Source organism: Lepus europaeus, chromosome X (genome assembly GCF_033115175.1).
Source record: "Lepus europaeus isolate LE1 chromosome X, mLepTim1.pri, whole genome shotgun sequence".
In the NCBI taxonomy this organism is placed as follows: domain Eukaryota; kingdom Metazoa; phylum Chordata; class Mammalia; order Lagomorpha; family Leporidae; genus Lepus; species Lepus europaeus.
The window spans coordinates 3039432-3063022 of record NC_084850.1 but is presented as its reverse complement, the minus strand read 5'-3'; the positions used below and the strand labels follow the sequence as shown (position 1 = coordinate 3063022).

Sequence of the window (23591 nt, the reverse complement as noted above, 5' to 3'; positions counted from 1 at the left end):
CTTGCTCGAGAGGACGCCCAAAAATCCAGACTCCAAACCAGCTGATGCAAAAAGCATGAGGTATTTATTGTACGTTTGCGCAAACGGGCCCCCACCTCAGGCAGTGAGGAGGAGCCCTGAGCGGCAGTTTTACACAGGTTATATAGGCAACGAATTAGCATATTCCTAACGCATGCATAGGATTGGTCAGTTCAGAGGGACCGTTAGCATATGGGAGAATGCTGGCGAAGAATGCTGGTGGAGAGTGCTGGTATAAAATGCAGAGGTGGCACGGGATTGGTTGGTTCGGAGGGACAATTAGCATACCGGAGAATGCTGAGGGAGAGTGCTGAGGTGTTACAGGATTGGCCGGTCGCAGTGACATCATAAGTGTGCGCCTAGAGACTCTCCGAAGGGGAGGGGCAGCTCTGCTCTGGGCGCGCCCAGAGGTTTCCCAGAGGGGAGGGGCAGTTTTGCTCTGGGCGTGCCTAGAGGTTCTCTGAAGGGGATTGACTTTTCCTTCCCAGAGAATGTCCTGCCCGCTAGACTCTGGGGAACATCTATCCTCTTAAGAAGCCCCTGATATTTGCCCAGGCCTAGTTTCTTGTCCCTCTCCCCCATAAGGGTCCTTCAAAATAAATAAAATTTTTCTTAAAGAGATGAAACATTGACTCAAAGGCTCTAAGTGCCACGGGAGAAGCTACAAAGGGGATGGCCCTTGAGAAGTGGCAGAAATGGGGGTGACAACTTCAGCTGAGATGCAGGTTGAGACCATTCAGGACCAGCATGTTCTTCTGTCTGTCCTACAAAGTCATCCATGATGTGTGTGTGGTGAAGGGCAGTTTGGAGCATGCAGCGAAGAGAAAAAGAGGGTGTGAAAAGAGCACCCTGGGGAGCTGGGAATGGTGTGGCCACACTGGGTAGGATCTGATCTGGGAGCAAAAGGAGGCATCACGCACGCGAGGCCCCTCTCCATTTCTCGGCTTTCAGCACGCCAACTATGTTGCAAAGGCAAACACAACCTAAAAGACGTAATTCTTCCTGCCGACAAATATGAAAGGGTATGCCTCCTTTCCTTTTCCTTTCATTTTTTTTCTCTGTTCTCTTCAAATTGTACAATGGTACTTGAAAAAGTTCATGAAAAAGGGAAGTAAAAGATGTTTATTTTGGTACAAAAACTGTGAAATACCTGCATAATTTTTCAATATATACATTTTCCAGGAACTTTTGGAGGACTCCTCATATGCATGGATTTTAAAGGGGTTTTTTGGCAACAAAATCAACATATCTAGTAATACCATTTTCCATTACATTTTTGCAGTGACATTATCTACACACCCTTTCTTCTTTTTTTTTAAGATTTATTTGCTTATTTGAAAGACAGAGTTAGAGAGAGAGGGAGAGAAAGAGAAAGAGAGAGAGAGAGAGAGAGAGAGAGAGAGAGAGATCTTCTATCCAATGGTCCACTATCCAAATGGCTGCAACAGCTGGGCCTGGCCAAAGCCAGGAGTCAGGAGCTTCACCTGGGTTTCCCACATGCATGAAGCACCCCAAGTACTTGAGCCATTTTTTGCTTCTTTCCCAGGATATTAACAGGGAGCTAGATCAGAAGTGGAGCAGCCAGGACTCGAACCAGCACCCACATGTAAGCAGTGGCTTAATCCACTATGCAGGCTCCTATAAATCCTTTCTATCAGTAAATAAGCCTTTTGCTGTTCTCATGGGACAGGAATATTTTCTGATGGACTGAGAGCCATCTGATTGAAGTGTAATCATCAAGCAAGCTAATGTCTGTTCTCACAGTGTCCTGGGAGGAGATGGAACTAACTACTCCTGCCACCTGACTCCAAGTAGCAAAACCTCTCAAATGTGGTGGTGTGTAGTCGCTTAGCTATCTGAGATGTCTTTTGGACTCTGCAACCCTCTTAGCCAGTAGCCTGTATGCCCATGACATTCTGGTTTGAATCTATGCAATAAAATATTCTCTGTTCTACCTCTATGGAATGGGGGATTTTGTTTTTAATCACATTTCCCCCAGAAATGTACAAAAAGTCACACATACACGTACAGAGAACCCTACGGTTGTCCAGGCCCCGGGGTGTTTTTTCATCTTTTATTATGTCTTTTACTAGGTCCTTTATAAGTATTATATGTACCCAAGTCACCAGCCTCTCCTTGCCTTGCTTTTTGTGGGTTTCATTTTTTCAATGCAACTGCATTTCTCTCTCCTGTGTTTCTAATTTTCAACCCAATAATGGAAAAAGTAAAAATGGAGAACAATAAAACAACCATCTGAGAAGTGTGGTGGTTTTGTTTTTTTATCACATTCCTGCTAACAATGTACACAAACTCAGGGACAGGTGGACACACACACACACACACACACTCCATTGGGTTTCTCTCACTCATTCATCAATTATGTAGTTATTTGATTCAATGTACAGTGGGACTGCAGCTTAGTCTGGCTGCACCAACTTAAGGGATGGTTGGCTGGAGATCAAGATTTAATCCTGTAGCCTGCCCCAGACTCTGACCCTCCCAGATGGGCTATAGGTGGGTGGGGCTGCCTATGGGGCTGGCCCTTGCCGGAGAAAGCCACACAGAACCAGAGTGGCCTGAATTGGAGCCAGGAATCGCTCTGCTTTCCTAGCCCCACCCACTTGGTGCTCAGGGAGACCCTATGGACAGGAGACTGACATCCTTACATTTCACACCCCTGCCCTGAGCACTATTTCCCCAACCTCCAGGCTCTGCCTCTGGGCAAGCCCCGGGGCTCACCTTCCCATCTGGCCACTGGTCGCTTGCACATCCTCCAAGCCTGGCCCTCGTTTGGCATAAAATGCATATATCTTAGATTGTCACACAGTCCTAAAGGTGTCCTTGCCCCATCTCTTCCAGTGAGGTAACTTGTGAAGAAAGCACTTGGGCCAGAATCCTCCTCTGGGTTCACAGCTACAGTCCTGCCCTGCACGAAGGGTTCCTCTGCTATGAAGCCCCTAGTGTACCAGAGGACATGGGCTCCTAGGCTGAGCTGGTATTGTGAGACCTGAGCCTGGATCAAGGTGTAACTATTTTTAATTAGGCCTCCATCTTGTAACTTGGGCCTGACCAGGCCCTGAACTCTGAGCCAGAAACTCCTAAAAGTAAATAAATAACCCCCCCCCCTTGCAATAAACTCTCCTAGCAACAGCCGATTAACAGATAACAGAGAAATACCTAGAGTCCCTGGTGTCTTCTCAGGGCAGATAAGGTGGTTGATAGCTACCCGAGACCCTGCAGGCGGCACGTACACCCCAGCAGCTCGGACCCTGTGCTTCGGCCAATCAATTCAAAAGGCATCAACCCCAAAGCCATCCAACCACCTTTAGTAGGCCCGTTCCCGCCACTGGATGCACTAATCAATTCTAAGAGATGTCCTTTAAATTTCCCGCGAGATGAGATGATTTGCTAAATGGTACCATAATGTATAGAATGTCTCTGAAAACCCTATAAAAACCCTGTGAACTGAAGGGTCGGAGCTCTCAATTCAGACCTGCTGCATTGGTGTTGATTGAGAGTCCAGGCCCGGACCTGCAATAAAACTCTTGTGTGCTTTACAGCAGTATCGGCTCCTTGGTGGTCTTTGGGGACAACTGAACTGGGCATAACAGTATCACACTGGGCTGGCAGTAGGACCAGTCTCACAACATCCCAGGGCTTACTTTCTCTTGTCATGGGCTCTACTGGTGTGCTACAGGCAGGTCAGCTGGGTAAGGACAGTCCTGACCCATGCACCTAAGCCATGTCCGCTTACTGGCTCTTCCATCCCAGCTTAGGTCTGTAGGTAGAGCTGCAAGAAGCCACCTGAGGTAAAACTGAGAGCAGTGGATTGGAGTCAGGAAACACCAGGAGCCATGAGGCCATCCCCAAACTCCAACATCTTCCTTGGCCCAGTTTTACCACCTGTGAAATAGGCATGTTATATAAATGGTACAGATTGTGAATATGCTCTGTAAAATGAAGCTTCACACTCATACTTTACAGTGGTGGGGCCACTGCAGGAGGCCCCTGTGGTGTAGCAGGTAAAGCTGCCGCCTGCAGTGCCAGCATCCCATATGGGTGCTGGTTTGAGTCCTGGTTGCTGCACTTTCGATCTAGCTCTCAGCTATGGCCTGGGAAAGCAGTATGGCCCCTGCCCTGTGCGGGAGACCTGGAAGAAGCTCCTGGCTCCTGGCTTTGGATCAGCACAGCTCTGGCTGTTGTGGTCATTTGGGGAGTGAACCAGTGGATGGAAGACCTCTCTCTCTCTCTCTCTCTCTCTCTCTCTCTCTCTCCGTAACTCTGCCTTTCGAATAAATAAATCTTTTAAAAAAATTGGAATTCACTGTGGCTGGCTGGGAGGTGGTGTGTGTGATGACAGTGGAGTCTTTTTTTTTTTTTTTTTTTTTTACTGTTTCTGCTTTTAATTTTTTTGTAATTTATTTTGTTTAAGAAATACAACTTCGGCCGGTGCCGCGGCTCACTAGGCTAATCCTCCGCCTAGCGGCGCCGGCACACCGAGTTCTAGTCCCGGTCGGGGCACCGATCCTGTCCCGGTTGCCCCTCTTCCAGGCCAGCTCTCTGCTGTGGCCAGGGAGTGCAGTGGAGGATGGCCCAAGCCCTTGGGCCCTGCACCCCATGGGAGACCAGGATAAACACCTAGCTCCTGCCATCGGATCAGCGCGGTGCGCCGGCCGCAGCGCACTACCGCAGCGGCCATTGGAGGGTGAACCAACGGCAAAAGGAAGACCTTTCTCTCTCTTTCTCTCTGTCTCTCTCTCACTGTCCACTCTGCCTGTCAAAAAAAAAAAAAAAAGAAATACAACTTCATGCATTTCATACATACAGATTTGGGAACATGATGTTTCTTTCCCCCGTACCCACCTCCTACCCACATTCCTGCCCATACTTCCTCTTTCTCTTCCCATTCTTGTTTTGTACAAAGATCAATTTTCAGTTAATTTTTATACTCATAGATTAGCCCTACACCAAGTAGAGAGTTCACCAATTAATATGAAGAAAAAAATAAGAATAAAAACAAGCAAACAAAGAAAACATTGTTCCCCTACAGTCAAGGCTAGGATTGTTCAAAATCATAGGATCTCAAAGTGTCAGTTTCACTACTATAGATCACATTTTGAGTACTCTGTAAGTTAGCACGGATCAGAGAGGCCATATGGTATTTGTCCTTTGGTGACAGGCCAATTTCATTAAGTATAAAGGTTTCCAGTCGCATCCATTTTGTTGCAAATGACAAAATTTCATTTTTTTTACTACTGTGTAGTATTTCATAGTGTATATATACTATAATCTCTGTCCAGTCACAGTTGATGGACATCTGGGTTGATTCCATGTCTTAGCTATTGTGAATTGAGCTGTGATGAACATAGAGTACAGATAGCTCTTTCATATGCTTATTTCATTTCCCTTGGGTAAAATCCCAGGAGTGGGATGGCTGGGTCGTATGGTAGGTCTCTATTCAGATTTCTGAGGGATCTCCATACTGTCTTCCACAGTGGCTGCACCAGTTTACATTCCCACAGTGGAGGTTTTTACTATAATAACACCTAGCTCAAACCCCTTAGTTTTGTTGTTTTCTTCTAGAAGCTGAACTGGTTGTACTAGTTTGTTTTGCCAGGGGGCATATTTTATCAACTTGTATTTTTTTTAAAGATTTATTTATTTATTTATTTAAAACACAGAGTTACAGAGAGAGGGAGAAACAGAAAGAGTGAGATCTTCCACCCACTGGTTTACTCCCCAAACAGCTTCCAATGAGCAGGGCTGGGCCAGGCCAAAGCCAGGAGCCGGGAGCTTCTTTCAGGTCTCCCACATGGGTGCAGGGGTCCAGGTCCTTGGTCCATCTTCTGCTGCTTTCCCAGGACATTAGGAGGGAGCTGGATCAGAAGTGGAGCAGCCAAGCCTCAAACCGGAGCCCATATGGAATCCTGGCATTGCAGGCATAGGCTATATGGGCTATGCCACAATGCCTCCAGCCCCACACTCTCCATTATAAAGCCACTTCCTCTCTCCCTCTCAGCAGGAGTTTCATTGATTCTATAGTGGAGCCTATTTTCTTAGATCTTACTTTATAAAACAGCATGCTATGAAGGAACAAGCTTCAGAAAGTAGCAGTTGTTGTCTCAGTACAAAGCTATTCCGTCTAGCCTCATGGCCAACCAGCCACCAGAAAGAGCACTTTGGAGGACTACGGTTTCATGGGTCAGTAAAGCAAATCAGAGGGTGCTGTGAAACCCGACTTCAGGTGTGTACTTTCTATGTTAGCAGCCTGAAGGTACAGCAGTTGACAACAAAATGGTGGTGAAGACAATAGAGTGAGAGCCAGGGACTATCCATTCTCTAGTCTTATCACTGACCCAGGGAATCTGCAGCAAGTTGCTTCCCATTATTAGCTCTCAGTTTTCTCAACTAAACTCAAACTGCCATACTGGGGCTCTTTCAGCCTGAGAGTCATTTTCTGATTATTGGGGGAATAACCACAGCATTACCATGGTTTCCTCTGTATTGACCATAACCCCTGACATGCTATTTCCTTCCCATGACAACGGCTCTGTTTGGGCTCCACTTGCTTCTAATTCTATAGCAGCTGCTGTAGGTAGGAAGATTCAAGGCTTTCTTGAGAGGCAGAGTGCTGGCTAAATTCTTTCTTTACAGCGTCTGAATTTATTCTAAAAGTTTCATCTCTACTTCTGTGAAGTAAACATCAGTACAGTGTGTAAGTCTGCCAGCAAGAGGTATGAGAGCTTTAGTTTATAAAAAAAAGATTAGACTAGATAATGTTTGTCCCACGTCCAATCTCACTTATCTCATTTCTTTGCATTATTACACAATTGTCACACAGGCTGCTAATGTGAGAGTGTAATGTAAAAGTGCTGGGCTGGGAGTCAGGAGTTGAGCAAGGCCTTACTGGGTAGATAGATGCATTCCCCTGTCTGAGCCACAGTCTCCTCGTTGGCACTGCTACTAGTTGAATTGTGTCCCTCTATAAAATTCATATGCTGACACTCTAACCCCCAGTATCTTGGGCTGTGAGGTTATTTGGAAATAGCATTGTTGCAGATGTAATTAAGACAAAGTCATATGGGTGACTGGGGTTATAAATAGGGGAATTTAGACACAGATTCAGATGCTGGGAGAATGCAACATGGGGAGATAGGCAGAGATCAGAGTGATTGTTCTGCAAGTGAAAGAACGCACCAGACTGTGATCAAATCACCAGAAACTGGGGAGAGGCACAGACCAGCCCCTTCTCTCATAGCCCTCAAAAGGAACCAACCTTGCCCATACCTTGGTCTCAGACATTCAGCTCCCAAACCGGGAGAGGATTAGTTTCCATTGTGGTTTGTTATACTTTGCTACGGCAGCACCACAAGACAATGCAATAACGTCATGAGTGGCTTCCAAACTTTATTACCAAGAACATTTTTTGCTCTTCATCCTCTTGTGGACCTAATTCTTCAGTTCAACATTTATTGAATGCCTACCATGTACCAGACGGTATTGTAGGCATTGGGGATACATGATCCCTCCCTTTGTGTTCATTCTGTTTTCAACGATTTAGTCTACCAGCTTCACTATGGTTTATTTCAGTAATTAGTATTGAAAATCCAACAAAGGTGATGTTTTATGTACCTTTGGATGGTGTGCAATAAATACAATAATTTCATTAGGTCTTTTAAAGTACTGGCAAGTGTTTTCCAAGCCTGCATTACTACATTTATGGGTTCCCTAGGGGCTTAAGGATGGCATTGTTGGATGACTAGCTCCAGCAAGGTTAGCAAACTTTTCCTGTAAAGGAACAAAAGAGTAAACATTTTGAGCTTTGGGAACTGTAACATCTTGTCATAAATAGTTAACACTGCCATGGTAGACAATATAAATTGAATAAGCATGGCTGAGTTCTAATAAAATTTTATTTATGGATTTTGAAATTTGACTCTCATATTATTTTTTCATGTCAGTGAGATGTTTTTCTCCTTTTGATTTTCAGCTCCTTAAAAATGGGGAGGGGAAAAAAACTCTCAGCTTAAAACCAGCTGGCAGCCTGTATTTGGTCTGCCGGTCACAGTGGACTCCGGAGCGAAATTCTCTCTGGTTCTGGCCCGAATTCTTACAGCAGTGACTTCTTATCCACCTCAGGGTCTGCACGAGACCGGGGAGGAATTGGAAAATTCGTACTAAAACTAGGCTTCTTGCTGCCCCGTCCACAGCCCTTTGCGCCGCTCTCAGCTGCTGGTTTAGTCCCGATTTCACATGTGGTCTTTGTTGCCGTGTGATGCAGAAAATAGATGTGTGGTCAGCAACCCTTTCCCGGCGACGCCCTTGTAAGGGCTGTCCTCTTCGCAGCAGCCAGTGGAAACCTAAATTTGTCAAGCCTGACCCGAGCCTTACACACCCTTTTTGAGGATCCCTCTCTCCGCTTGCGCAGGCTCGGGAGGCCCATCTCTCCTTACTATTTGAGTCCCTGTTGTCTCATTGGCGGCTTTCTGAGCAGCTGCAAAATATGTTTTTAACTTTAAGTGGAAGTTGGGGTCACCGGCCAGGCGGCTGGAGCGGTCACTCTCAGCAAGGGCTCTTTCAGCTCTGCCGTCTCTAGTTTTACCGACTCCGGTGAGTGTTAAAACTACCTCCTCCCCGCTTCCCACGGCTGGACTTCCAGTGCGGGCAGTAATTAATGAGGCGTTTGCTCACCGGCTGGTGGAATAATGTACATTGCTTTTGTGTGTGTTGTTGTCGATCTCGGGAACTGCTCCGTTGCCTAGCACCACAGCCTGCTCGTCTCTCCTCGCCGTTCATCTGCTCGGGTCGCCTTGGGGCGACAGCGACCGAGACGGGGACAAGAGGTGTTCGCGCGAACTCAGGGGCCAGCGGCGACGCCGCCCGCCAGGGAGGACCATGCTGCGCGGCAAGTCCCGGCTCAATGTGGAGTGGCTGGGCTACTCGCCCGGCCAGCTCCTGGAGCACAGGCCGCCCCTGGCAGGGCGCACGCCGCGGAGCCCCCGTCGGTAAGTCACGTGACACTCCACCCGGCCCCAGTGCTCGAGTCTGCAGCCTTGCGTCACCGCGCCGCGCCGCGCCTGCGCGCTGCTGTCCGGAGCGCAGAAGCGCTTCCGGCCCGGCCAACCTAGATCTGTCCCAGCCCAGCGGCCGCCGACTTCAGCGCCCAGCGCCCAGCTCCCAGCCGAGTGCCCGCTGCCGGCACCGCGACGCCATGGAGCGCCTTGATAAAGCGGCGCTGAACGCGCTGCAGCCGCCCGAGTTCAGGTAGCCCTGAGGGAGGCCCGCTCTTGGAGGTGGCCGGCCTCCGCCTGGAGTGGGCCCTAAGGGAAGCCCGAGCAGCATGGGGTGGGTGTGGGCCCCGGAACCTCTGGGTCCTGCTGCAGGATAGCGGAGCGGGGGAGCAGATTGGAGTACACCGTGTCTGCCACCCCCGACCCCAGCCTTTCGCCTGGAACCGGATCCCAGGTCGTGTGCTGTCGGTCAGTGTGGGGTAACGGCCTTTGCTCGTGCTTCTAACACTTCCTCTCTTTTTTTCATCCACATTGAGATCCTCAGAGCACAGTTTGTCTCCCCACTGCAGGGTTAGCTTCCTGAGGACAGGGATTCGGCATCCTTCATCTCCAGGTCCCCTCCAGGGCTTGCATGGCCGAGGCTTAATAAATGTTTGCTGTATGAATGAACGAACGCAAGCGCGTAGGGGCTAGCCTTCATGTGGGATTACTTCACCTGAGTAGTCAATCAGTAGGCTGGGGATCGGCGGCTGAGCAGAAGGAATCCGATAGAAAGCAGGTGTTTCTGGCCCACCTCAGCAGGCTATGGAGTGAACAAGGAATTAGCTACCACTCGTTGAGATCTGTGTGCAAGGCTCTGTACAGACGCTCTACATGCGTTATCTGAGTGCTTGAGACTTCGTCCCTCTAACTGCTTAGTTTCCCAATTTCAAAGAGGAGGAAGTTGACTCAGAATAAGTGACTTACCCAAAGATCAGATTTAGCTCGTACAATTAATGTGAACTGGCGTTTGATTAAGCCCATGGTAGCAACAGAAATTTTTATTAAACCCACTTAGAATGCAGTGTAGCCCTCCAGACCACTGTTGTGGTGCCGCTTGCAATGCCAGTACTGCTGGCTGCTCCCCTTCGGATCCAACTCCTTGCTAATGTGCCTGGGAAGGCTGCAGAAGATGGCCCAGTACTTGGGCCCCTGCTACCCACCTTGGAGACCCACATGAAATTCCTGATTCTGGCTTCAGCCTGGCCCAGCCTAGGCTGTTGCAACTATTTAGGTAGTAAACCAGTGAATGGAGATTCTCTTTCCCTCTCTCTCTCTCTCTCTAACTCTGCCTTTCAAATACATTAAATACATCTTTACAAAATACAGTGTGGCTCTACTAGAGGGTTAATAGTGTTTCCTGTTGGAAACCACAGTGGAATCTTGCCCTGTAAGACTTCTGCTGTGAGTCTTGCTTGCCCCTAGACGAGCTGCAGAGGCTTTATGAAACGGGGAAACTCTAGGTGGTGCAATGATTGTGGGCACACTAAGATTCATCCTGATTTTTTTCCTTTGTGTGAGGATGACTTGAATTCCCATCTTCCCCAATTTTCATTTGTAACAGGTTGTGGTAACACTCAATCAGATATACAAAATAAGTCAAATAAATGAGTTGCTTTGTTTTGGAATAAAGTACTGATTCTACCCAGGCCGGTTTGTGCCAGAAGAACTAACAGCAGCAGTGGCCAGGGCTGCAAGCCAAGGAGAAAATGCTCTATACACACTTAGAGGAAGTTTGCTAGTTTTCAAATTTGTATGCTTTGATCTTATACAGTTGTGAGCCACATAGAGACATTTTGATCAATGATAAGCTGCATATATGAAGGTGGTCTCATAAGATTATATTACCTAGTGATGTTTAGTCATCTTAGTTTGTGTGATGTTCACACTTAATTATTTTTTAAAGATTTATTTTATTTGTTTGAAAGGCAGAGTTAGATGAAGAAAGAGAGATCTTCCATTCGCTGGTTCACTCCTAAAAATGGCTACGGTGGCCAGGGCTGGGCCAGGCTGAAGTCAGGCGCCTGGGACTTCATCCAGGCCTCCCACACGGGTGGCAGGGGGCCAAGCACTTTGGCCATCTTCCACTGCATTCCCAGGTGCATTCACAGGTAGCTGGATTGGAAGTGGGGCAGCTGGGACACCAACCCATGCTCATATAGGATGCCAGCTTCATAGGCAGATTAATCCAGCATGCTACAATGCTGTCCCACACATAACAGTTTCATTTCTCAGAACATGTACACATGACTGTACTTAGCTTCATATTAGTGACTGCATAACCAAGAAAAGTAGTCAAATTGTTGAAGTGTACGTGAAAGTGAGCAGTTAGAAGGAACTGAAGATAGGCTACAACTCACTAAGGTATGCTGTGTGGAGAGTGGGGGTAGGGAGACTAGAAATGAAGGTTATGTGTTGGTGGTAGGGTTGTAAAGTGGTTTTGCTTGAAATGTTTTGAAGGTGTCAGATCATCTTTTCAATAATAAACTTTTGTAAAAAACAGACAAGATAGTAGATACTCAAGAGAGATAATCCAACAAAATAATAGGTTGCTATCCCTTTCTCTGGATTCTTTATCAAGTTAGATAACCTGTAAGTTGCATACCTAAAACATACTGCTAACCTCGGGTTTAGGTTTTTACCTCCTTGAGGCCCAATATTAGAATATTTATTTGCGATCGTTCTTTTTTGATGTAGCCATTTATTGCTATAACCTTTTTTCTTAGAACTGCTTTTTCTGCATACCATAGGTTTTGGTGTGTTGTGTTTATCTTCTTGTTTCAAGATACTTTTACATTTTCTCTTTTGCTTTCTTGTTTGACTTATTCATTGCTAAGGAGCAAGTTGTTTAATTTTCACATATTTGTGGGTTTTCTAAACTTCTACCTAATGTTGATTTCTAGTTTAAGACCATTGTGGTCTGAAAAATACTAGATGTGATTTCAATCTGCTTGAATTTGTTGACTTGTTCTGTAGCCTGCTACATGTTGTATCTTGGAGAATGTTCCATGGGTACTAGAGAAGAATGTGTATAATGCTGCTGTTGGATAGAAAGTTCTATATATGTCTGTAGGTCCATTTGTTCTAAAGTATAGTTCAGGCCCAGTATTTCCTTCTTAATTTTCTGCCTGGTTGACCTATCCATTATTGAAAGTGAAACATTGAAGTTCCCTACTGTTATTATATTTCTATATACTTCTTCCTTCATATCTGTTAATATTTGCTTTATGTATTTAGGTGCTCTGGTATTGGGTGCAAATATATGAGAGGTCTTCAAAAAATTCATGGAAATGTGTACTATGCATAGTGTGAAAAACTATACATGTATTTCACAGACTTTACACCAAAATCTTTTAGTTACATAAACTTTTTGAAGTAGCATTTGTATTTACAGTTATGTTTTCTTGATGATTGAATCCTTTGTCATTAAATAATCACATGTTTATTATAACAGTCTTTGACTTGAAGTCTGATTAATCCGATCTAAGTATAGCTACCCCTCATTTTTTGTGGCTTCTATTTGCGTGAAGTATCTAACATTCCTTCATTTTTCAGCCTATGTGTGTCTTTCATTAAAATGGGTCTCTTATAGATAGCATATAGGGGGATCTTTTTTTAATCCATTCAACTACTCTTTGTCTTTTGACCGAGAATTTAATCCATTTCCAGCAAAGATTATTATTGGCAGGTAAGGACTTATTCCTATCATTTTGTTCAGGGTTTTATAGTTATCCTGTAGGTCCTTTATTCATTTCTTTTCCCCATTCACTACCATTGTGATTTTGGTGATTTTCTGTAGTGCTGAACATTGGATTGATGCTTGATACACTCTCTCGTTTGTCGTTTTTTGCTCTGTGGTTACCATGGGGCTTACATAAAGTGTCTTATGGTTATGGTAGATAATGTCCCTATGCTGATGTCTGCACATTTGGCTGAATAGTTGCCTTGGAGTGTTATTTTTAAAAAATATTTATTTGAGAGGCAGAGTTATAGACAGAGAGTCAGAGAGAAAGGTCTTCCATCTGCTGGTTCACTCCCCAAATGGCCACAATAGCTGGAGTTGGGTCGATCCTAAGCCAGGAGCCAGGAGCTTCTTCTGGGTCTCCCATGTGGGTGCAGGGGCCCAAGGACTTGGGCCATCTTCTACTGCTTTCCCAGGCCACAGCAGAGAGCTGGATGGGAAGTGGAGCAGCCGGGACTTGAACCAGCGCCCATACGGGATGCCGGCACTGCAGACGGTGGCTTTACCCGCTACACCAGAGCGCCAGGCCCAGCCTCGGAGTTTTATACAGTGGCTTCTGTAGCAGAAGCTTTTTACCTGCAGATGGCTTATGAGGTGTGATTATGCAGGCTGGATTGTGTCTGGCTCTGACTGGGCACAGTAGTGTAGTCGCCATGTAACTGCTTCAGCTGTGACGAATGTCAGCCATGACTGTGGGTTTTTGGTGGCCCAGGCTGCAGGAGTTTGTGGCAGCAGTGGTGGCGGGGTAGCTCCTTAGCATCCTTGATTAATGTCAAGACCTTTGGGGACCCTCTGTTCTCATTTTCCTCACCTTGCTGATACTTAGCTGAAGGGATCCCTCGTGGTGAAGGGTCTGATGTTCCAGAGCCCAGTGCTTAGAGAGGCTGTAGAGCTGGGGTTCTGGCCTCTGTGCCTTATTGAACTCTTGTGGCACTTGTCATGTGGGTGCAGGGCCGCTAAATTCTCCAATTAATAAGTTACATTCCATAAGTTTTGAAGCATTGGTTTTGGATTTTGTCATAAAGAGAACTTTTTTTTTTTAAAGATTTATTTATTTGAAAGGCAGAGATACAGAGAGGCAGAGGTAAAGGTAGAGAGAGAGATCTTCCATCCGCTGGTTCACTTTCCAAATGGCTGCAACAGCGGGAGCTGGGCCAGTCCAAAGCTAGGAGCCAGGAGCTTCTTCCAGGTCTCCCACGAGGATGCAGAGGCCTGGGGAATTGGGTCATCTTCCACTGCTTTCCTAGGCTATAGCGGAGAGCTGGATCAGAGGTAGAGCAGCTGAGACTCGAACCAGCACCCAGATGGGATGCTGGCATTGCAGGCGGCGGCTTCAGCATTTCTAATCTTACTAGGTTTATGATATTTATACATGTGTTATTCTGTTGAGATAAATAAACAGGTAGTCTTTATATACGATTCAATGTCTTGATAATCAAGCCTGGAATGATATGCAAAACACAGTTCCCATAAATCTACGAAATAAATGAATGATTGACAACTCAGACTGACGTTGTCACCATAGCAATTGGCAGTGAGTCCTCGAATGCAGCTTACCTAACGAACTGTACATCTCTGATGTTGGGCATACTCTGTGCATCCACATTTTTCCTTTGTCCTGACTAGCTGTGTTCCCTGGAGCATGCCACCTAAGAGCTCCAGGCCTTCCTCCATGTCGGTAATGTGGAGTGACAGTTATCGACCTCAAAGAGTTATGCAGTAAAGGACTTGGAACCATGTCTGCTAAGTTTGTATTGGTCCTAGCTCTTATTATTTTCTTCTATGCTGTATTCTATTTTCCTGTTTTTCCAATTCTCTATATTTGCATGTTGCTTTATATCTTTTGTATGTTACTTTAACAATGAAAAAATAAAGTGATTTTCAAAAAAAAAAAAAAAAAACACACAGCTGTTTCGTAAACACAGCTGTTTTGCCAAGCTGAGGAGTCTAACTCTGAGGCACTCACTCCATGGGACCTAAGGCACAAAGGGCAGGAATGTAGCTATGACTGTGACCCTAGAGTCCAAGGTGCAGCATTGACATGACTCTGGGGAGGAAGGGGCATCCCAGAGGCTTGGGCCCTGAGGAGCAGGGCATAGCTGCAGTGCAGATGCTGGAGCCAACAGAGCACAGTGGCAGCTCGGGCACAAGGAGAGGGAACTCTGCATAGTCATGACCCTCGACCTTGGAGTGGTACAACATAGCATGGCCCAGGCTCTCTGAGGCTGGGTACAGTGGCAATCAGGACCCCAGAATGGGTGGGCACAACTGTGCCTCGGGCTCCAGGGCTGAGGTGTCTTAGCAACTGAGACTCCAGAGAGCTGGGCAGATACGGGAGGCAGGGCCCTGTGGCTGTGTGGCAGCGCCTGGCCACTGGTTTGTTTCCTGCGGGGGAAGGGCAGCACATGAGCTCAGGGGTGCTTGTGAGGCATTGGGCTGTATAGGTGCTCTGCTAGGCTGGAGCATGCCGGAGCACATGGGCTCCAGTGCTGAGCGCTCCATCTGCTCCCCAGCGACAAAGCTCTAGCTGGGGGAGATGAGTCCCCTGGTTGGTTCAGGAGATGAAGGCATAGCTGGGTACATGCTGCTGTTGGCTGAGAGCAGAGAGGCAGCTCTGCTCACGCTGAGGGCACCATGTGGGCTCATCTCTGGATACACTGGCAAGGCACTTTGCCCTCATGGGCTTGACCTCAGTAGGATGTCCCTGCCACTGGGGCTGTGCTGACTGCTCTTCCGGAGGTCCTGGGACAGTGGCAGGGTACTGTGCATCGTGTGCAGAACTGACCTCCATTATTAAGACAGCTCTGCCTGCTCTGAATTAGTTACACTACATCTGAATGACAATGTAATTCCCATGTTTCAGCTACAGACAGCTGTCTCCCTGCCTCTGTTGCTCCTCCTCTGACCTATGTTCCTAAGGCAGGGGTGGGTTTTCCAGCGTCTCACCTGGGGATACTTATAACATTAGGGACATAAGACTATGTGGGTGTGGCTCTGTCAGTTTTAATTCTCTGTTTACTCTATTCCAGAAGTGAAAATTCGCTAGCATCTACCCTGAAGACACTCCTGTTCTTCACAGCTTTAATGATCACTGTTCCTATTGGGTTATACTTCACAACAAAATCTTATATATTTGAAGGTAATTTTAGACCCTTAAGACATTCTCCCCCTTACTAACTTAAGTTCCGTGCATTTTTGTCCTCTTTTTATCTTTATTTTTTTCTTCTGTTTTGCTTTTCAAAAATCATGTTGCTTATGAGTCCTCATGTGGCAAAGGTTTTCGTCACCTGTAGTTTTTATTGGTTTGACATCTTATTTATGATTTCTGTGAAATAGCTTTCAAATCTTTTAGGATCCCTGTGAGTACACCGGCTGGCTGACATGGGATAAGGAATTTGGGGGAATGGACTTTTGGTGTCAAACATTAGAAAGAAGAGAAAGGGAGGTCCCGTTTTTCGTGTTGAAGTCCTTAAACAGAGTTGTAATTATGGTTTCTTTTAAAACAATGTTCTTAGTGTATAGAAGATACTCAATCTTTTAATGGGTGCTTGATTCATTACCATCCAAAATGTTACTTTCTAGTTCCTGATTGTCAAATACATCTGTAGCTCATAAAATTAGTATGCTTTGTTCTTTGCACATGGGTAACTTTGAAATAAAATGGCCACTTTTTTCTCTTGCTAGGTGCCCTTGGGATGTCCAATAGGGATAGCTACTTTTACGCTGCTATTGTTGCAGTGGTTGCAGTCCATGTGGTGCTGGCCCTCTTTGTGTATGTGGCCTGGAATGAAGGCTCAAGACAGTGGCGTGAAGGCAAACAGGATTAAGTCAACATCACTTTTTGATAGCATTAACTTCATTTTTATATGGTAAATGCTGCGGGGGCATTGATGAATTTCAATAAAATTGACAGAACACATGAAATCAATCTTAAGGAGTCACATTTGACTATTATAAATTTTGATCCTTCTAATACAATGGCTTGTGTAATTTAACTGTATGGTTCTCTTATTTTCAAATGAAAGTTTGGAAAAGCTAAATTAACTCCAAATGAGTATGTTACATTAGTTACACATTGTTCCAGGAAAGAATTTGATTCTTTACAAAGAAAACTTTTCATAACATTTTGCCTTATAGTTTTTGAGTTTTACTGCTGGATGTATTAAGATGTGTACAGCAAAGCAAACCTTACCTTCACCTTAGACTGGAACACTTTGCCTAGCAATTATGGAAATACCTGGTCTTTGGATTTGGAATTTTTATTTCTGTATGGAAAATTGCTCAAACTGTGGACAGTGGAATTAATCTGAATACCCTGAGGAATTTTGGATGAAGCATCAATCCTAGTCAATAGGACACTGTCATTGTATTATCGTATTGGGAAGGGGGCAGGGATTAGACTAAATCGCAGCCATTCATGTAAAAGAACTTGGGTTTCCTGAAGGACCCAGGGAGCAAAGGGAAGAGCTTGCTGTGTTTCAGGCACAGGCACGTAGCTTGCCTTCCGAAGGCAGGAAGCTGTGTGCTTTACAGACCAATTTTTTCATAGTCAATTTTGCTCCTACATTCAACATTCATGGTAGGCTTCAATTGCAAGGCTTGTGGAAATTCTATTGAAGATTGCTTTTTTTGATTTTTAAAAATTATATTGTATGATATGATAGGAATTTACATTTAAAAGTGTTCATTTTTGCATATATTGGGAATATACACAAATCTGAAGACAGATTATTTTTGTTACTCAAAAAGTATTCTTGTGATTTCCAATCTACAGGTTGTTTTAGTCAGAACTAAGTTATATCCGTGTGTCTGTATATTTGAAAGTATAACATATATATATAAATATATATAAAATCTATGTCTAACTACTATAAATATATAGTAGTTAGATAATCCTTGAGGTCCTTTCTGATGGAAGAAAAACCAAAAACCCCATGATTTTATTTTAGTATCCTTAGTTTGTGTTCTTTCTCACCATTTGGTATTATTTGTGTACAATCTAAAAATAGTCCCCCAAATGTATATTTTTTATTATAAACCATAATAGATGTTCTCTATAGAAAACTGGAAAAATTAATATTCAAACAGGTAAACAGTTAAAATTGCCCATAATAGTGCCACCTGGAGATAACCACTATTTTGGTTTAGAGCCTGTGTTTTGTTTTTTTTTTTTTAAAACCATTTCTTAATGTTAATTGGATACATGGTAAAAGTTTGTTTTCACTTAAAATTCTGTCAGCTATAGCTGGTAGCGACTTGAATTTTTTTTCAGATAAGTGACTATTGTCCATTTTCTTAAAAAGCACATTCTACCTAAACTCTTTGAAAATTTACATTTCCTGTTACTGAAACATGAACAAAATGTCCCTTGCTTAAGTTTTTGCTATTACCAGTTTGTTCACACTTAGTATTTTTTATGTTGCAGAGCTGGAGAAAGAGAGATGATTTAGTATAAAAGTTAAGTGTGCGTTTTCATTTATTTAATTGCTAAGAAAAACACTAGACTAGTAGGAAAATTGTAGGGTTGTTTTGAATTCTTGCTCCTGGTTAAATATTGTCTACAATTTAAACGTCTGTAAGCTGTTATTCTAAATGTAAAACTTGTTTTATTTTGTGTGTGCAAATGGTACAATTTTAGTAAGATGACATTTGACTCTGGGGCAGTGTGTGGTAGATTCCTAGATGCCGCCATCCTGAGATGGCCTGCTGTGTTTAGAATTAGCCACTTAATTTCTTTTTTCTATAATGGGCAAAGTTTTTCTTGTACTTTTGAGATTTTTTTAAATCGACAAATGGAATATATTCTTTTTTAGTTGAAGAGTTACAGAGAAAGAGACAGAGACAGAGAGGGAGAGATCTTCCATCCATTGAGTCACTCCCCAAATGCCTGTAACAGCCAGGGCTGGGCCAGGAACTACATGTGGGTCTCTCACATGGGCGGCAGGGGCCCCAACACTTCAGCCATCATCCACTGCCTTCCCAGGTGCATTAGCAGGGGGACCGGATAGAAAGCAGAGCAGCTGGAACTAGAACCTGCACTCAGATAGAGGATGCTAGTGTTGCAAGTGGTACCTTACCCTTCTGTACCACAATGCCAGACCCATACTTTTGGAATCTTATAATGTTTGTAAAATATTACTACCTGATATTAGATTGTTCTGATGGATTTTATATACTTGCTGAATAGATAATGATATGAACATTTTTCAGCAAGTATATATAGACTAGGCATGCATGCAAAAGCGGTTGTAATTTTTTTCTTGGAAAAAGTACCAAGTGTTTGAAAGTTACAATCAGATGCCATGATTGATATTTAGACTTGTTTTCAAAACTTTTTTTTTACCTGAGGTTTTATCTGTTAACTCACTAGTTTGCTGCTGTTACTTATGTTAAATAATGTATACTATTTGGAAATAGATTTATTTTTCAAGCCATGACACTGGTTTCCTCTTGCATAATGTATATACTTGAAGATGTATGGAAAGGGAAGTTACATTTGAGCCCTTATAAATGTTAAAAATGTTTAAAATCGGACTGTAAAGAATAACCTCAGTTAGGAAGTGTAATTGGAAGTGAGCTACAGTCTGAGCTACTGATTTAACCTATTGACTGTATCACATCACCTTCCTTACTCCCAGTTTGCCCCCATGATGTCATTCTTTCCTTCGTGTGCCGGGAAATGAAAAGTCTGCTGTAGAATGCGTCTGATGTCAGAAGCTCTTCAAATGGATACCATTTTACCCATCAGTCGAATTTGATTTGTTAGTGAAGAAATTTAAAATTGCCATAAATAAAAATCTGCCTGTATTTCATGCATATGTAACTAATAGATAATAATAACTAGAATGTTTTCTTTTTTTAAAAGATTTATTTATTTACTTGAAAGAGTTACACAGAGAGAGGAGAGGCAGAGAAAAAGAGAGAGAGGTCTTCCATCTGCTGGTTCACTCCCTAATTGGCCACAATGGCCAGAGCTGCACTGGTCTGAAGCCAGGAGCCAGAAGCTTCTTTCAGGTCTCCCACACGGGTGCAGGGGCCCAAGGACTTGGGCCATCTTCTACTGCTTTCCCAGGCCACAGCAGAGAGCGGGATCAGAAGTGGAGCAGCCAGGACTCAAACCGGTGCCCATATAGGATGCTGGCACTGCAGGCGGCAGCTTTACTCTCTATGGCACTGTGCCAGCCCCACTAAAATATTTATCATAAAAATATCATTGACTTTGCTGAAAGAAGCAACTGATCGATTTGTTTGGTATTTATTTTCCATTGTCATGTTAATTTTATGTATACAGTTAGCATACCCAAAGAGACCAGTACGAACAGTTAAGTAAGGTATACCCAAAGAAAGATTAAGGCTGCAAGGACAAGAAATGCAGGATTTAAATCCTGCTCCTATGTGTCTAGTGTGTATTTCTTGTCTCCAGACAGGCTTATGTTGTGTAATTTATGCCCAAGTGAAGCTGTAGGCTGTTGTTAGGCCCATTTGATATGACTCAACTGTGGTACAGAATTTGTCACTCCTTTAGGTCAGTGGCAGATTTCCTTGCTGTCAAGTACTTTGTGTTGCCCACTGGATTAGAATGTCCATTAATTCAGACTTTGCTGCCTCCAGGTGTAAGATAAACAACTCTTTTAAAGATTGACTTATTTATTTGAAAAAGTTACACACACACACACACACACATACAGAGAGAGAGAGAGAGAGAGAGAATGAATCTTCAATTGGCTGGTTCACTATCTGGATGACTGCAATGGCCAGGGCTGGGTCAGGCCGAAGCCAGGAGCTTCATCCAGGTCTCCCTCATGGGTGCAGGGTCTCAAGGACTTGGGCCATCCTCTGCTGCTTTTCCCAGGGCATTAGCAGGGAGCTGGATTGGAAATGGAGCAGCCTGGACATGAGCTGGTGCCCATATGGGATGCTGGTGTCAAAAGCAGCAGCTTTACCCTCTACTCCATAATGCCAGCTCCTACCTAAGATAATTTTTATAAGAGCTGATTCAAAGTGCACGTTAGTCACTTGACGAGATCTGTTCTGCCTTTTTCAAGAGGAAAGGGCCACCTAAAAAAAGTTTTCAGAGACCTTGGGAACCTAACTGTAAATACTACACATAATCGATGAATGTCTTCACCTTTTATGTATTTCTTAAAACAGCCTGGAATTCTTCAACATCACTCCAGGCCACACTTTGCTTGCCTGTGTTGTTGCTATGTGTACTTGAAAGTGATAGCTGCATTCCTTTTAAGATGTTCTGTAAGTCATATTTGTCATTTATCAAGACTAGTCTTCCTTTCTCTCATGTTCAGTGAGCTGAACAGTAAGAATAGCAATAGCTAACAACATCTGCACAGCACCTTACAATTTGCAAAGAACGTTCACACATTCTCGTTTGAGTTTTGCATAGTGAACCTGTTACGAGATGTCTCTTGACGTCAATGCTAAAAGTGGTAGAATCTTTAAATGACTGTTGTCATTGAATATGCTATTGTGTTGAGTAGTGCCCTGACTAGCGGGAGAATTTAGATGCGCTACATTTCAGGCCATGTGTAATTATCCAAATGATGGGCTTGAGTTCTTTAGCCACTTGGATCAGATTTACTTTTGTAAGTGATGCTTTTCTAACTGTTATCTGGATGAATTTTTGTATCCATTATATTCTAGCCTGTGATTTATATAAATTTACCATCTGTTGTCATTAAAAAAGTGTCCCTAGTGTGTCTTTGATGTGTCTTGATTCAATTAATAGGCCATTTTATTAACATCTCTCTTTTTTATTTGTTCGCTTGCCTCTCTGTAACATGTAGAATATGTGTCGAGCTCATTTAAAAAATGTGTTTATTTGCCTCTCTGTACCATGTAGAATGTGTGCAAAGCTGTGGAGAAATTGTAGGCCAGAGAGGTTCAGACTTATTGAGAGAGAGAGAGAGTGGGTGGGTGGGTGGGTGGGTGGTGGTGGTGGGGAGAGGCATGTGCTGAGACAGGAATGGCTGGTTGTACTCCATCAAGAGTGAACTTGTCACTCGGGCCTCAGAATCACCCCTTAAGGCATTCGGATGTGGCTGAAAAGCCCATGAGAGCAGTGAGGCATGGGAAGCCAAGACACTGTGGCAAAAATATCCTACATGAAGGATCTATGTGAATGAGATCCCAGTGGAAAGAAAGGGCCATCAAAGAAGGATGTACTTTTCTCTGAGGGAGGAGAGAACTTCTACTTTGCTTATGGCCCTGTGTAAATACTGACAGAGTTTGTGGACTCAAAAGGCTTCCATAGCCTTGGCAGCTCATGTCAAGAGCCTCAGGTGATCACTGATGTCATACATAAGAGTGTGAATTGTTAAATCAACAACAGGAGCCACTGTGTACTTACTCCCCAGGTAGGCCCTCTGTCCTTAATGAGTTGTACTATGAGAATTAACGGCAAAACTTGTCTTCAAACAGTACTTTATACTTTGTGTGTCTGTGTGGGTGCAAACTGTTGAAACCTTTACTCAGTATAGAGTTGATTTTCTGTATATAAAGATAATTAAAAATGAATCTTAGTGAAGAATGGGATGGGAAAGGGAGTAGGAGGTGGGACGGGAATGGGTGGAAGAACCGCTATAATCCAAAAGAGCTGTATCTATGAAATTTATATTTATTAAATAAAAGCTTTCTAAAAAAAAAGGAATGAGCTTGTCACATTGGTGTGGCAGTGAGGACTAGAAAGTTCCTTATTCCATAAGTTTTTTTTTTCTTTTAAATTCTTTTGAGGGAAAATGGGTTTTAAACATCACTGAAGGAGTGAGGTTGAGAAAATACTTGTGGCTAATTAATTGAATATGGAGAGAGAAAATTCTTCCTGATGTCCAGCGTGCCACCCCCTGCTGTCCAGTGCCACGTATCCTCTGCCCCACACTCCCTCTTGATAGCTCCCTTCTGTGCATCTGAGAATTCCAGCTAACTCTCACTAATATCACCACCCATATACCACTGGAGATATGTTGGCATTAAAAATACAAATTATGCAATGTCCAGGGAACTTGTTATACAGGTGCTCACATTGCAGAAACCCAGAATAGTGATTCTAAAATTTGGTTGGAATAATCTTGTAGAATTCTGTAAAAATACACATTGCTAGAACTTAACTGAGACCCGAATCAGAACCTCTGGAAGTGGGACTTGGAAATCTCTTTGGAAGAGGCAGTGATCCCACGTGCAGCCAGGTTAAGAAACCGTGTGCTGGAGGCTGAGTTGTGCTTCTACATGTGTGAGTTTAATGCTGGACTTGAAGACATCCGAAGAAAGCCTGAAATAGGCACGTACTTTGTTAGGCAAAAGTAGAAGCCTGAGTGATGCTGTATTGATGGTGTAGTTTATAATTCGGAGATCTCTTCTGGAGCCGGGATGATTGATACCGACTGTGCTTCACTGTTATATGCATTACCTTGAATGAAAATTTTAGTACAGGGAACAACCAACTTAGAAACAACTGAACTGTGCATCAAAATGAGCTGTGCAGCTCCTGTGATCCTTCCCCTCGTTTTGAAACCTTGCTGTTGTGATCTGTGGTGTTAGAGAAAACCTGATAGGAATTTGCATAAATCTGTGGCTTCACAAGTAAAGGAAGTAATGGAGAAAACCAGAAATGGTTTCCTAGGCATATGCATTCTATTAACAGCAGCTCACCTGCCCCTAAATCCCTTTCCTCTCACTGCTTGCAACTTCGGACTTCATTTTTCATATGCCCTGCTGTTTCCCCCACTAAAGATACACTTAATTTAACCGTCTTAGAAAACCCAGGAGCG

The 23591-nt window shown here is 44.0% G+C and overlaps 1 protein-coding gene across 1 annotated transcript; it reads left to right on the top strand.

The window, feature by feature from the left end:
• Positions 1–9138: 9138 nt before the first annotated feature.
• Positions 9139–19622, top strand: VMA21 (vacuolar ATPase assembly factor VMA21). Its single transcript, XM_062183613.1, has 3 exons — positions 9139–9282; positions 15840–15949; positions 16495–19622. The coding sequence occupies exons 1-3, from the start codon at positions 9230–9232 to the stop codon at positions 16635–16637; spliced, it is 306 nt and encodes a 101-aa protein (XP_062039597.1). The 5' UTR covers positions 9139–9229; the 3' UTR covers positions 16638–19622.
• The last annotated feature ends 3969 nt before the right edge of the window (positions 19623–23591 follow it).